The sequence below is a fragment of the Diachasma alloeum genome, unplaced genomic scaffold (assembly GCF_001412515.2).
Source record: "Diachasma alloeum isolate Michigan unplaced genomic scaffold, Dall2.0 Dall_scaffold_01062, whole genome shotgun sequence".
NCBI lineage: Eukaryota > Metazoa > Arthropoda > Insecta > Hymenoptera > Braconidae > Diachasma > Diachasma alloeum.
This window is the reverse complement of record NW_021681173.1, coordinates 34,332-47,201: the sequence shown is the minus strand read 5'-3', so window position 1 is coordinate 47,201 and position 12,870 is coordinate 34,332. Positions and strand designations below refer to the sequence as shown.

The 12,870-nt window shown below is 38.4% G+C and overlaps 1 protein-coding gene across 1 annotated transcript; it reads right to left on the bottom strand.

Annotated features, from left to right (window-relative positions):
- Positions 1–8,233: 8,233 nt before the first annotated feature.
- LOC107045730 (phenoloxidase 1) lies at positions 8,234–12,424 on the bottom strand. Its single transcript, XM_015268073.1, has 9 exons — positions 12,239–12,424; positions 11,313–11,729; positions 10,445–10,647; positions 9,859–10,276; positions 9,589–9,717; positions 9,294–9,513; positions 9,113–9,220; positions 8,799–9,031; positions 8,234–8,565 (listed from the first exon to the last, which is right to left on the bottom strand). The coding sequence occupies exons 1-9, from the start codon at positions 12,347–12,349 to the stop codon at positions 8,320–8,322; spliced, it is 2,085 nt and encodes a 694-aa protein (XP_015123559.1). The 5' UTR covers positions 12,350–12,424; the 3' UTR covers positions 8,234–8,319.
- Positions 12,425–12,870: the final 446 nt, after the last annotated feature.

Genomic DNA, 12,870 nt, shown 5'->3' with positions numbered 1-12,870 from the left:
CGGCAACAATTTCAGGAATTTTTAAATAAAGACTTCAATTTTTCCTCGATTTTTACGGAATTTAATTCAAAAATTAAATTAGTACAAATTAAATTATTTCAATTGAATTATTGAATTGAGTTATCGAGTTGAATTATTCGATTCACAGATTTCTACTAAAAATGTAAATTGATAATGATAATTCATCTACGAATTATCGTTCGCAAATCACAACAGACACAGATAATTGACGATCCCCCGGTACCCAGGGTCAAGTGTATTAATCGGAGATTCATTATCAAGGGAGATTCTCCAGCGATACAACTTCCTGTGAATCCCGGAATTAATGGAGACCCGGGAGACAACAACAGCAATCGGGAAGCTCAGCACAATCAGTGAAGGTTGGTTTCCACTGCCATCAGAATCCAGTGATAAACTCTGGCTCTGTGTGTCCACCTATAGTTTCTCGCGGACCTCTATCAATCTAGGAGCACTGAAATGTCGATCCGACGGAGTGCACAGTGTTTTTTGCGACGGGATTTATGGGTGAGCTCCAGGTGTCATAGAGTGATTGGAAAATCTGGGGAAAAATGCAATTGGGCGGGACTATTTGCTTTTGGAGAGATTAAGACGAATGCGGGATTTTATTCCGACTTCAACTTCATTTTTATTTACGTTTTTATTAGAATCTGATGAATAATTTTTTTGACTATTTATTTCAAATAAAGAACTTTATTTGGAGTGAATTAATCGTTTATTCCGTATAATTGAAGATTTTTATTGAAATAAATATAGCAGTTTATTCATTTGCAACGAAATACGTTTGAAGTTAATGGATAAATGAGTAAATAAAATAGAAATTACATTCTCGATTCTCCCGAGCGTTTAATGATGATTATTTCAGTACACTGAGAGAAAAACGACAAAGTTCTCAAACAAGTCTTAGTTGTGCCAAGAAAATGATTTTTTGAAAATTATCAAAATAGTAGTTTTCGTACCTAGGACAATAAAGTATTTCCTGACGAATGTGACTTTATAGTCCGAGCCGCAGGCGAGGATTATAATCACATGAGTCGGCAAATACTTTATTGGCCGTCGGATGAAATGAATTTTATGTTTCGAACATGTGCTTCAAATTCAAACCAAACAAATTCGTTTTTGGCAATTTTCAACTAACGATTTTGTTGGGCCAAGAAGACTTGTTTGACAACGTGTTTGTTTTTCTCTCAGTGTAGCGAAGTAGTAAAACGTTTTCGATGAATATATCGGAATCTAAGGGAGATGGAAAATTTTTTGTTATAACCTTTTTTGTAGACCCGATTGAGAGCTACAACAAATGTAGTTACGAAAATTTCGCTATTTCTCTTAGATTTGGAAATATTCATCAAAAATTCAACTGAGAGATGAGTTGACTCAAACCGTTTTATCACTTCGCTACTGATTTAAAGTCATCAAATATTCTTGACCCCATATAATCCATCAATTCAACATTTCGAATTCCTTTTGACCATGGGATAGTCGAAACTGAGCAATTATCCCCTGAACCTCGCAAAACCATCGTTTTACAAACGCCAACGGCAGTTCTCAAACCACCTTAATCTTGAAAACGGGTCTAAGGACATCCCCGGTGATGAGCTTTTAGCCCCCCCACCGATATCGCCATCCTCATCTCCTTCATCTGCCTCCTCCTCATTCAGAATCCACCACAATTTCTCCCTGCACTTCAACCGGATGTCCGAGTAACTGTTTGCCGTTATCCGCACTAATTAATCGCGGGGGGGGATTAGCGCCGCCTATTACTCATAGCAAAGTAGAATACTGTGTACTTGTGAAATATGGGAGGAGGGATTATTAATTTTGGATGAATGTGAGGAAGAGATCAAATCCAAAATTTCTTGGGGATGAAGTGTCTCGTCTTTTGGAATTTTTCAATTTATTTCTAAATTATTTATTCAATTATTCTATTTTTTAGAGGTTTAGTTGATATTGGCTAAGGGCTTTCTAGATATTTTCAACAGAAATTTGGAAATTAAGTACAAAAAAAATTGAATATTGAAGAAATCAAATTTTTGCTAAATTTATAAAATAAAAATGATAAATTCTGAATGAAATTGAAGATTTTAAAACATTAACTTACGATTCCCCTAAAAGAACATCTCATAAAACATATCACCTCCTCCGCAACAAATATAGGAGGAGGCATTATTCATTCTGGATGAATGTGAGGAAGAGATCAAATCCAAAATTTCTTGGGGATGAAGTGTCTCGTCTTTTGGAATTTTTCAATTTATTTCTAAATTATTTATTCAATTATTCTATTTTTTAGAGGTTTAGTTGACATTGGCTAAAGGCTTTCCAGATATTTTCAATAGAAATTTGGAAATTAAGTACAAAAAAAATTGAATATTGAAGAAATCAAATTTTTGCTAAATTTATAAAATAAAAATGATAAATTCTGAATGAAATTGAAGATTTTAAAACATTAACTTACGATTCCCCTAAAAGAACATCTCATAAAACATATCACCTCCTCCGCAACAAATATAGGAGGAGGCATTATTCATTCTGGATGAATGTGAGGAAGAGATCAAATCCAAAATTTCTTGGGGATGAAGTGTCTCGTCTTTTGGAATTTTTCAATTTATTTCTAAATTATTTATTCAATTATTCTATTTTTTAGAGGTTTAGTTGACATTGGCTAAAGGCTTTCCAGATATTTTCAATAGAAATTTGGAAATTAAGTACAAAAAAAATTGAATATTGAAGAAATCAAATTTTTGCTAAATTTATAAAATAAAAATGATAAATTCTGAATGAAATTGAAGATTTTAAAACATTAACTTACGATTCCCGTAAAAGAACATCTCATAAAACATATCACCTCCTCCGTAAAAAAAAATCAAGTCAGTTGATCCCATAGCCCGAGGCGTTTAATTTTCAAATTGCAATCGATGTTGAAATTTTTTAACAGATATGTGGCAACTCAATTACTCTTTATAATTAATTCAACAGTTCTGCCGTGATGGTGTAATTAATTTAATGACGGGATCACAGGGATGCATTGCAGTTTCGTTTGATTCGGTTTCTGTTTGAAATTACAATAGGTGTAATTAATTGGCAATGCCTGGTGTATTGTAGTGAGTACGAGGCGGCCTGGAACTGATTGTCGCGATGATAATTTCATTGTAAATACTGGAGGTATTGTTGCTGGGTAACGAGAGAAAGAATTCAATCAGATTTATGAATTCATGTGATGAAAAAGGATTAATTCGGCGAGAGAATTTATTTCGATTTATACAAATTATATTCTCGAATATTTCATTAGCTATTATATATCCTATTCTCTTTTATATTTCCAATTAAATAATTTAAGTTGTATAAAAATTCACGAAAGTAGAAAATACGAGGGACGTAATTGAAATGGAATTAATTGAAAATTGACAAGATGGGGCTGATAGAATTTTTAATTCAGCAGTACGACAGGAATTTTCAATTTTTTGGAAAAACCCTCGGGGGATGACGACACACGTGGCAGGCGTTTGTGGTATTCTTCACTGGGTGGAGGAGCACAGAGTAACTGCACCGTGCGACGTTACCTCTCCCAGTGAATTTGAAAGTCAAATGCCCGGAAAATCCCGTTAGAGTGCCATAGCGCCCTCCCGTTTCACCTCCTGCCCTTCCAGCTTTTACCCGAAAGCCCGCTAGTTTTCATCCGGACGGATATAGTGAATGCTTTTGTCTCCATTTGGATCAGAATTAAATCGAAGGTACTTGAAATTTTAATTTCGATTATTTTGCGCATTTTTATTGAGGAGAATTATCGAAACGTCTGTATAAAATTATTCGACTTTTTTTTAAACTGTGGGAATGAGTGCGATATTAGTCGAGTCTTCCAACATTTTCACACTGAATAATTATGAGAATATGTTAATTTTTTTACGTTATGAATTTTTTAAATTATATGATTATTCATATTTTTCGTAGTATATTCTTTAGAAAAAGAGTATAATACAGTATTGTTTCAATCTAAATGTGACATAACATAGGAGAATAAATTTCTGACGGAAAACATTCACACTGAGAGAAATTTCAATGGTAATTTCAGCTACAAGGGAATTGTCAAAAAAATAATAGTTACGGTAACAATGAACATTGTAGATTCAACTATTACATTAAAGTGAAAATTACATCATAATGTTGACGACACTATTTGACAAAAAGTTTATTGTTACTGTAAATATAATTTATTTGACAATTCCCTTCTAGTTAAAATTACCATTGAAATTTTTCTCAGTGCACCAATTTCCTGAAAGATTAATTAATTCTAGACATTCCAAACATGACTTCTACTACCTCTTTCAACACACTCCCTTTCCCCACGTAATTTCGAAATAGCGCTTCACCGTGTAAATTATTTGATCAAAATTCCCCGGATTTACTCAACTTCCATGAGGCATCCATTATCGACAGGCGCTGGGCCGTTACCAAATTACAGAGACGCGTTTGAAGTGCTTTCCCATGTTTTTGGGAAGTACCGCTAAAACCTCAAAATTAGCATCAAACAGCGCAACCCCCGCGAATATTGCCGTGGAATATCCGATGCAGCGACTCGGCACCAAATGAGTCATACCTCTGTAATTAGTATAATTGTACGTTTTAATCGGTCTACCGCTCCCGGCAGCAGTCCGAGAAGCTCCTCAAAGTGCACCAGCAACTACTCTTAATTATGTTTGTCCCAGGATCGACATTTTATCCTGTTTCACTCTGGCAAACCACCCCACCCCACGTTTTCCGCAGCTGCTGGTGTAGGCGCTTTTCGAAGTTGAACGAGAAACTTCAATCTTGCTTTAACGGCTATGAACAGGCCCCCTTTCCACTCACCTTTAACTGTCTTTTATCGTACTTCTCTGCTCCACATCGTGTGCTCAGAAGACTTTACCGCTCTCTTCATCTTCAGAGCTCAATCTTACTAATTGTTCTCATTATTTGAATTTCCGGGGTGAATGAGGTCTTGTTTTGCCGGTCTAGCGTCCTTTGTACGTCAAGTGTATCCAGTTTTGCTGTTTGAAAATTGAGTTGAATACAATTCAGTAGCGACGTAGTAAAACGGCATAAATCAATTTTGACTATTGATCAGTTTTCAATAAATATCTCGGAATCTAAGGGAGATAGCAAAATTTTTGTTATAACCTTTTTTGTAGAGCCGATTGAGAGCTACACCAAATATGATTATGAAAATTTCACTATCTCCTTTAGATTCGGAAATATTCCTCAAAAACTCAATTGGGAGATAAGTCGACTTAAACCGGTTTACCACTTCGCTACTGAATTGAAGGAGATGCTTTTGTATAATGACATAAATCATTTTTGATTTTGGGATGATCTGTGACATTCGAATGGAAGTCATGTCTGTCTCCATAACTCATTAGCGGGTAATTCATCACATTTGTCGTCAAACGAGCTGGTGCCTTTGTATTGTCATCAATTTCGAGGTATAAACGGATTCTGAAACAGCGAGATGATCTGTTAATGTCGACCCAGCGCATGTGGGAGGGACCCGCTTCAATTTCGTCATTATTTGTCGATGATGGAAGCACTCATCTCTGCAATAATCATTGGACAGGCATTTAACTTGATTTTAAATTTATCCCTGAACTTCTGGCAAAATTTAGGATATTTTCGTAAAAATATCACAAAAATATTTTAATTTTTGTCAGAGTTGTTGCATTTTTCGTCAGAATTCTAGGGAAAATTCAGATAATAAGCTGCATTGTTGAAATTTGGGAAAAGATTTGGCCCTTTTGCTGTCGCCATCAACGTTAGGTTATTTAGAGCCCCAGGAACTTTCTAATTCGGTCACTAACGCTTGTATCTCGGATGAGAATTACCCAAGTGTTCATTCCACCAATGGTAGATCTAAATCGAGACCAGAATTGCCAAAGGGCTGGGATTCAACCGTTCCGGATATTCTACGATGTAATTGAATCGAAACTATTTGTCTTCGGTACAAAGTTGTCGCCAAACTCGATTTATCGTCAACTCTGTGACCACAAGGGAGTATTATTCCTTCTAGTCTTATCCATTTTTCCATTGGGAACTTGTCGTGTTAACGGAAGTTGTCTTCAAAAATTAAATGCTGCTGAAGGAAGTCATGTTCGTCATGTTCGAAACTTTCAACTCTACCATTTTCTCTGCTCTTTTAACTTCTCATCGATGGGTGAGGGTCAGATCTTGGATTTTCTCATAGGGAAAGTCGACTTTCGGCAAAATCGAATTTTTTCGCCAAGTGAAGGTTGATTCTGTATCTACTGACAATGTTGATCCTAATGAATCCCTTGGAGGCACCAGAAATGTCGAAATAAAAAATTCTCATTTTCACTTGGACCAAGGTCAGATTTTTTAACAATTTCATTTTTTATTCAGACAACGCATGTAAACGGATCGAGGGACGAGGGTAGCTAGAATAGATTCTGCAACCTTCTCCCCTTGTTGGGTAAAAATTTCAAGCCTCGCATCCATGCGTCTCTCCTCCACCCCCTCGTGAAGTGTCGGTTTCGAGATTTTTTAATAAATTTAATAATTGCATTTTCTATTTCATTAAATTTTTTATAAGTAAGAAAAACTTGTCAGGTTCAGTTATTCGACTCGGGGATCTATATCGAAATATCTGAATGAGGAAAAAGAAGCTCCTCACAAATGAATGAAGTGATAAACCAGAAAGAAATCATATCTGCGAAGAGAAATCACTAGGGAAATGTCTTTCTAAAATAGACATGAATTTTTTTTATCAGTCTTGCTACTGCCATTACAGTAATGAATACAATACAAAAGCCTTCCGCTGCGTAGCATCACACATTTCCACTTCGTTATCCCACAGAATCTGCGATAATACCATGAACGTGTCATCTCCATCGGACTATTATGCAGCCCGCATGTATTATCCCCCGTTCCCTCTGCTCCAAGAATGAAAAAATAGGAGACGGAAAGGAAAATACTGATTGTTAATGCACTGTCATCTCAGCGAATCTAAATACACTCTGTTTGATGCAAATTCTGTTCCTCTTTCGATTTTTTCATCTTTAATTCAGAGTACTTGCTACTGCGATGCTGTCCCGTACAGATTGCTGATTTTGTTTTATTTGAAAAATCTTATCGGGTTGATGTTTTTGCACCAAGCGTGTATCAGAAAAAAGCACATCGCGGTAATGAATGAATTCGCTTTGATGTGCGGATACATTCGCGATGCTTTGAGCTTTTCAACAAAGATCGTTTTTTTTGGCCGCAATAAAAGTCATTGTTTATTTCTTTCGGGGTCCATCCTTTCTCGCCAATGTCCAAAACACTTGGCAATTTTTTTCCACCAAAAGATAGACAAGATGATAAACTAAATCGGTTTTACTTATTATGCTGTTTTCATTCGGTGGAATGCAGAATTCTACTGATTGAAAATATGTTAATGCAGATTTGAATGGGAACTAATTTATTCGATCGACTTTATAAAAATTGCATTAGTAATTTTACAAAAAAAAGCAATGATGAAGTGGTGGAAGTTCTTGCATTGAGACACCTCTCCATAGAATTGAAAAAAATTACCCCAATTTGCAAGTTATAAGCCCTGGATAGGCAGAATTAATTATTCGCGGGTGATGAGTTTACTTTTCTCAGCAGTTGAAAAAGGAGAGTAAAATTCTCACGGCAGGAGCCGATTTGATTACCCCAGGATAATTGTGGATTCAGGTTATCGAAATCGAATGTAATTCCAATTTCCTTTGGTTCCATACCTTTTATTAAGATCCGCTCTTCTCTTTTCGCTTTGCATTTGGAAGTAGTGGTTGGAGGAGAAGTACGGGTGGAACGATCGACGTAGTACTCCAAGTTTTCTTGACTATAGCTCGGAATATCGTAGGTTATACGGCCAACTTTGCACCGATAATAGAGGACTTGGCAGTCCATACAAACGAGGAACCAAAGCTCACGTGTTGAGTTCGTTGGGGAAATGAGAAGTATAGCGAAAGTTTCGGGAGGCGAGACATGATTACCTTGTTATTTAGGGAAAGTTGTTATGGTTGTTGGATGAATCTTATCTGAGAGGGTTTAATGATAGTGGAGATGAAGAATAGTTTCTTTGTGAGGACTTGTTGAGATCAAACTAAAAACTAAATTTTTTCAGACAGCCCGAGAATATTTTGAGATGCTCTGTAATCTTCAAAGAAAGTTGGGGAAATGAACAAGTCCAAAGTTAGCCTCGAAAAAACCTTTATTCATAATTTTGAAAAATTAGCTTTACAAATCAGCGATAATCATAAGCGAAAGTTGAATGTACCTCCCCCTTCTCACCCCTCAGGCAAAAGTCAGAGCATTCTCAACACTGCCAGATCGTGTCCGTGGCAGTACGGAATCAGTGAATCTAACGCTTATCTCAATCACAGCCATGTTAGGGGTTAGAAATTGCTGGAGGCTCTCAACTCCGGCACGTGGTCGGCGATCGAACGGATAACCCATAGCACGAGCATCAGGATATTTTCTGTCCCGGATACCACAGTAACTTCCAGCATCGCTGCATCCCACTGGCTGAGCTTGTTCAACCTGATTTAACGATTTCCATCAGATTCTTAATTGGATTCAAACAGCTTTACGCGTTATCCCATCAGTGGCATTATCGATTGATTAGATTTTAGATTTTAGGGTAATGGGTGGATGTTGAGAATGAGTTTTTAATTGAAGAATTGAAATGGGATTCGAATCTCATGGGAGAACTAAATTATTGGCAACAGTCATCAATTGAGATGCGGATAATGTGATACATCTTAATTACTCACCACATCCCCCGCGAAGTCCGAAACCATGACGAATAAGTACATGGGGAATCCTTGGACATTGCCTTTTGGTACAAGCATGTGCTGTGGCCATCCACATCCACAGAGGTTGAATTGTTCAAGGCTATCACCACCAGTTGGTCTATTGCTGTCCAGGTTACGGAAAGTTCTCTCGAATGGAATTGTCACGCTTGAGTCCTTCGAGTTTCTCGTTATCGTGTTCTGGCCGGGACGTACTGCTCAATGGAAATGCATTTTCAATGAAAACAATTCAACCGAGATATTCAACTCTGATGAACAGATTCATTATGACTCACGTGTAACAGTGAATTTGTCGAGTTCAATCATGAGTTGCTGTTGATCGCGAATGTTCAAGGGAACGTTGCGTTCGTCGTTCTTTGGGCCGACGAAAATTCTGACGGTTCCTGGTCAATTGAAAGCCGGATTTTAGACAAGGAAATTGAGGAATTGCTGAGAAACCACAAGACTATGATTTACCCATCTGATTATTGTTTCCACGGTTATTGACATTAATCGTGTAAGTGAAGCCTGCGTGATTGAGATGAGTGAATCTAGCGAGTACTGGCCCCCTAGGTGTGAAATCGAGACCTCTGGAGAGATCAATGTCACTCTTATTCCAAAAAGTCATTAAGATATTGGGAGTCTGGTTGGGGGTGGCCACTTGAAGTCCTGAGATCTCAATTCCCGGGTACTCCAACTATTAATTGAGTGGAGCCGTATTCTTCTGCTTGTAATAATTCTTGAGGAATCGATTGCGGGAATGATCGCTTACCTGATTGCGCTCGTATGCAGGTAGAGTAGTCTTGTGCTCCAGGAAGATGTCATTGATAAAGGCGTGCCATCTGTAGAATACAGGATCTCTCATGGCTGTTGCCGAGTCACCCATCACTCCAAACGATTCCTACATGAGGGCAAAGGTTGTGGTTGCATTCAGTGATATTGTTACTTTTTTTTCGTGGCAAGTCGTGGAAATATGACTGAACCCATTTGAAATTTGTAATGGAAATGCTCAATCCCCGGTCCTTAAGTCCTTTAAGCTTACCAAATACCGATGATCGGGATCGTGGCAGTAAGCGATAGCGACATGTCCGAGGTTATGGAGATCGCCGTATAAATTGTCATTGGGTGTCAGAATGCTGGCCTCAACCATGTTACCAAGAACATCAATACCACCCTTCTCAGTAAGTTGCACCCTCTCGCCCTGGGCATTCATGAACGAGCCCGTGTGAATGGCTTCGTAAATGCGATCCCTCCATCTCACCATGCCCTCGAGGTCGAATCGCACTTGGTCGACTGTTCGATTTATGTCGTAGAGTTTTGCGCCAGCTGGACGCGATGGCCAAGTCCTGCTGGAAACTAGCGAGTCGAGTTTTGGGAAGTAAGCCTCCGGAATTGGATCGTGAAGATTATTCAGCCTCTTCACGCGTGGCAAATGGTTGCACAGACGCTCAGTGTTGTATCTATTTGATATTTCAAGAAGCTGTGTCATCTTCTTTTTACTGATTTATCTTACAATTTTGGGAATTGTAAGCATTTTTATCAGTCGCGTGAAGTGTCTTTCTATCAGTGGCTTCAAGGATTGCCGAGTGTGAGACAGAATTGAATTGCAAGAAACTTGAAAGACATACCTGGCCATAATCTGCTGGTGCATGTAGTAGAACAGCTCCCCACGCCTGTCTTTGTTCACAATGCTTCTGTCACCGTCGAAGGGATAAACCAGATGCCAATGCCAATGATGAAGATTGATGCCGACATCCTCACGCCAATATGCCACACGATGTTCCTCGTCTAAATCTGACGCCGTGTAATCAAGGGGAATCTCGATCGGGATCTGATTCAGGACAGCATGGAAGAATAATTCGGATTTATGCGCTCCCGAGGGGCAATTCAAGTCCAAAGAAGCGGGGGTCGCACAGAGTTGAATTATTGTTCTGGGGTGGCAGGTACAAAAGAGCGACAAGAATTGGTGAGAGAGCCCTTTGTCTTTTCTAATTAACTCTTGACACGTTTACAAAACAAATTCGTGATGCTGAAAATGGACTTCTTTGATGGTTGGAGTAATTAAGTGGAATGCCGTTGTGATCTTTCGAGGGGGAAATGGCGTTGAGTTCATAATGGAGAGCGGTTGAAAACACGTTTTGTTTGATCTTTTCGCAAATGTTTGAGAAGGGAAGTCTCATTCTTTGATTTGCTTTGAAGTGAAATTACAATGGGAAAGCTACTGTCTGAAATGAAGATACTTTTGTCGCCTTTTTTGAGACATTTGTGTCGTAAAGTTCGTATTCAAGTCGTTTTTAGTGTTCCCAATTAAGATATTGATGTCTTATTTGTTTTTCCACATATTTCATTTCATTGTTCTCACTGGCCGACAATCTTTTCTACAATTATTTTGGTTGGCAATTGATTCTTTCATTCACTTTCATGGATCCGATGTTACTGATGCCAACAGGTGTCACCTGAACAAATTAACTGCAGTCATTAGCAATCAATACTCACACGTGATCCAGCAGGCACAACATTAGCCTCCTCCTTGGCTCGGGAGAAAATTCCACCGTCCATGTATTTATCCGGGAATACCTCGTGGAGCGATGGAATCGGAAGATTCTTGGTATCAGGCCGATGGAGAATGGCAACGGACAGAGCGTAGATGAACATATTTGGATTGATCCGATCCCGGCAGTAGAGGCTGACCGATAAAAAGTCCTCGTACGTTCGCATCCCGAGGAAAATGTCAATCAGTCGGCCAGCCATCTTACGATGAGCTGGAATGAACAAGGAGAATGGCTCGCGTCTCCCGAGTTGCAGGGGTATTCTCAAGTCAGGAATGCTTATCTCCTTCACCGGTATTTTCGACTCGGTAGCATCGTTAAATCGGTTGAAAATGGAACCAGCTACCGGCCGATATCTGTCGATCTGAGGATGAATGAAAATTCAATTAAAGTGTCATCTTTTGGTGAACATTGAGAAACATTTGCGAAAAATCTGGCGAATTCGATAGAAAATTCTTATTCTTATTTATAATTCAGTAGCGAAGTTGTAAAGTGGTTTAAGTCGACTTACCTCTTAGTTGAGTTTTTGACGAATATCTCCGAATCTAAAGGAGATAATGGAATTTTTGTGATAACCTTTTTTTTAGAGCAAATTGAGTGCTACAAAAAAGGTCTTGATAAAAATTTAGCCATGTCCCTTAGGTTCCGAGATATTCACTAAAAACTGGTCAGTCGTCAAAATCGACTTAAACCGACTTGAAACACTTTGCTATTGAATTAATTATTTACTACATAATTTATTGAGTATTGTAAATAAAATCATATTCTACATAATTTATCGTTTAGTATAAATTGGATGTTTTCAATAGAATTGTCTAGAATTGAATTCGCTGGGTTTTCCCATGCAAACGAAAATAATTTAGGTAAACTCACCAAATAATTCGCTGGAATATCGAAAACTACTTCACTGTCGCCCTTTGGAACGAAAACGGGCTCCGCCGGACGATCAAAGAGATAAAGGATGTCTCGGTTACTTCCTGCCATTTTGCTCTTCGCTGAAAGTGCCTTCTCAGTTGACACTCGGCTCAGTTTTCGTTCCGCTTGATCGCTCGAACGAAAGCTCGAGGGGTTAATCAAAAGGACCTTTCACGACTGACTCGATGGGTTTTTGTAAAAAAAAAAAAGGAGAGGAGTGACGAGAATTAGAGGAGCACACTTGAGATTGGAGACGATCGATCTGATACTGGTGGCTCTAATGCGCTGGGATTTTATAGTTGAGCTTCCAGGATGCGGCGGTTTTTCGGGCGAGGATGGGATGACGGGTGACCGCGAACTCCGGAAGGGAGAGGTTGTTGTTGAGGTGGTTGATAAGTCTATCTTTTGGAATTTCAGTCGTGTCAACAAGTGGTAGGAAACTGTAATTGTGAAAATTTCAGTTTTGCATTTTTTGTGGTATTTCCGAGCTCTAACTATCGATTATCATTTCTTTACGATTTTTAAAATTATTTCAATGTGAGTGGAATAATGGAGAAATGTATTCTTTTCACAAATGGATGAGAAAACAT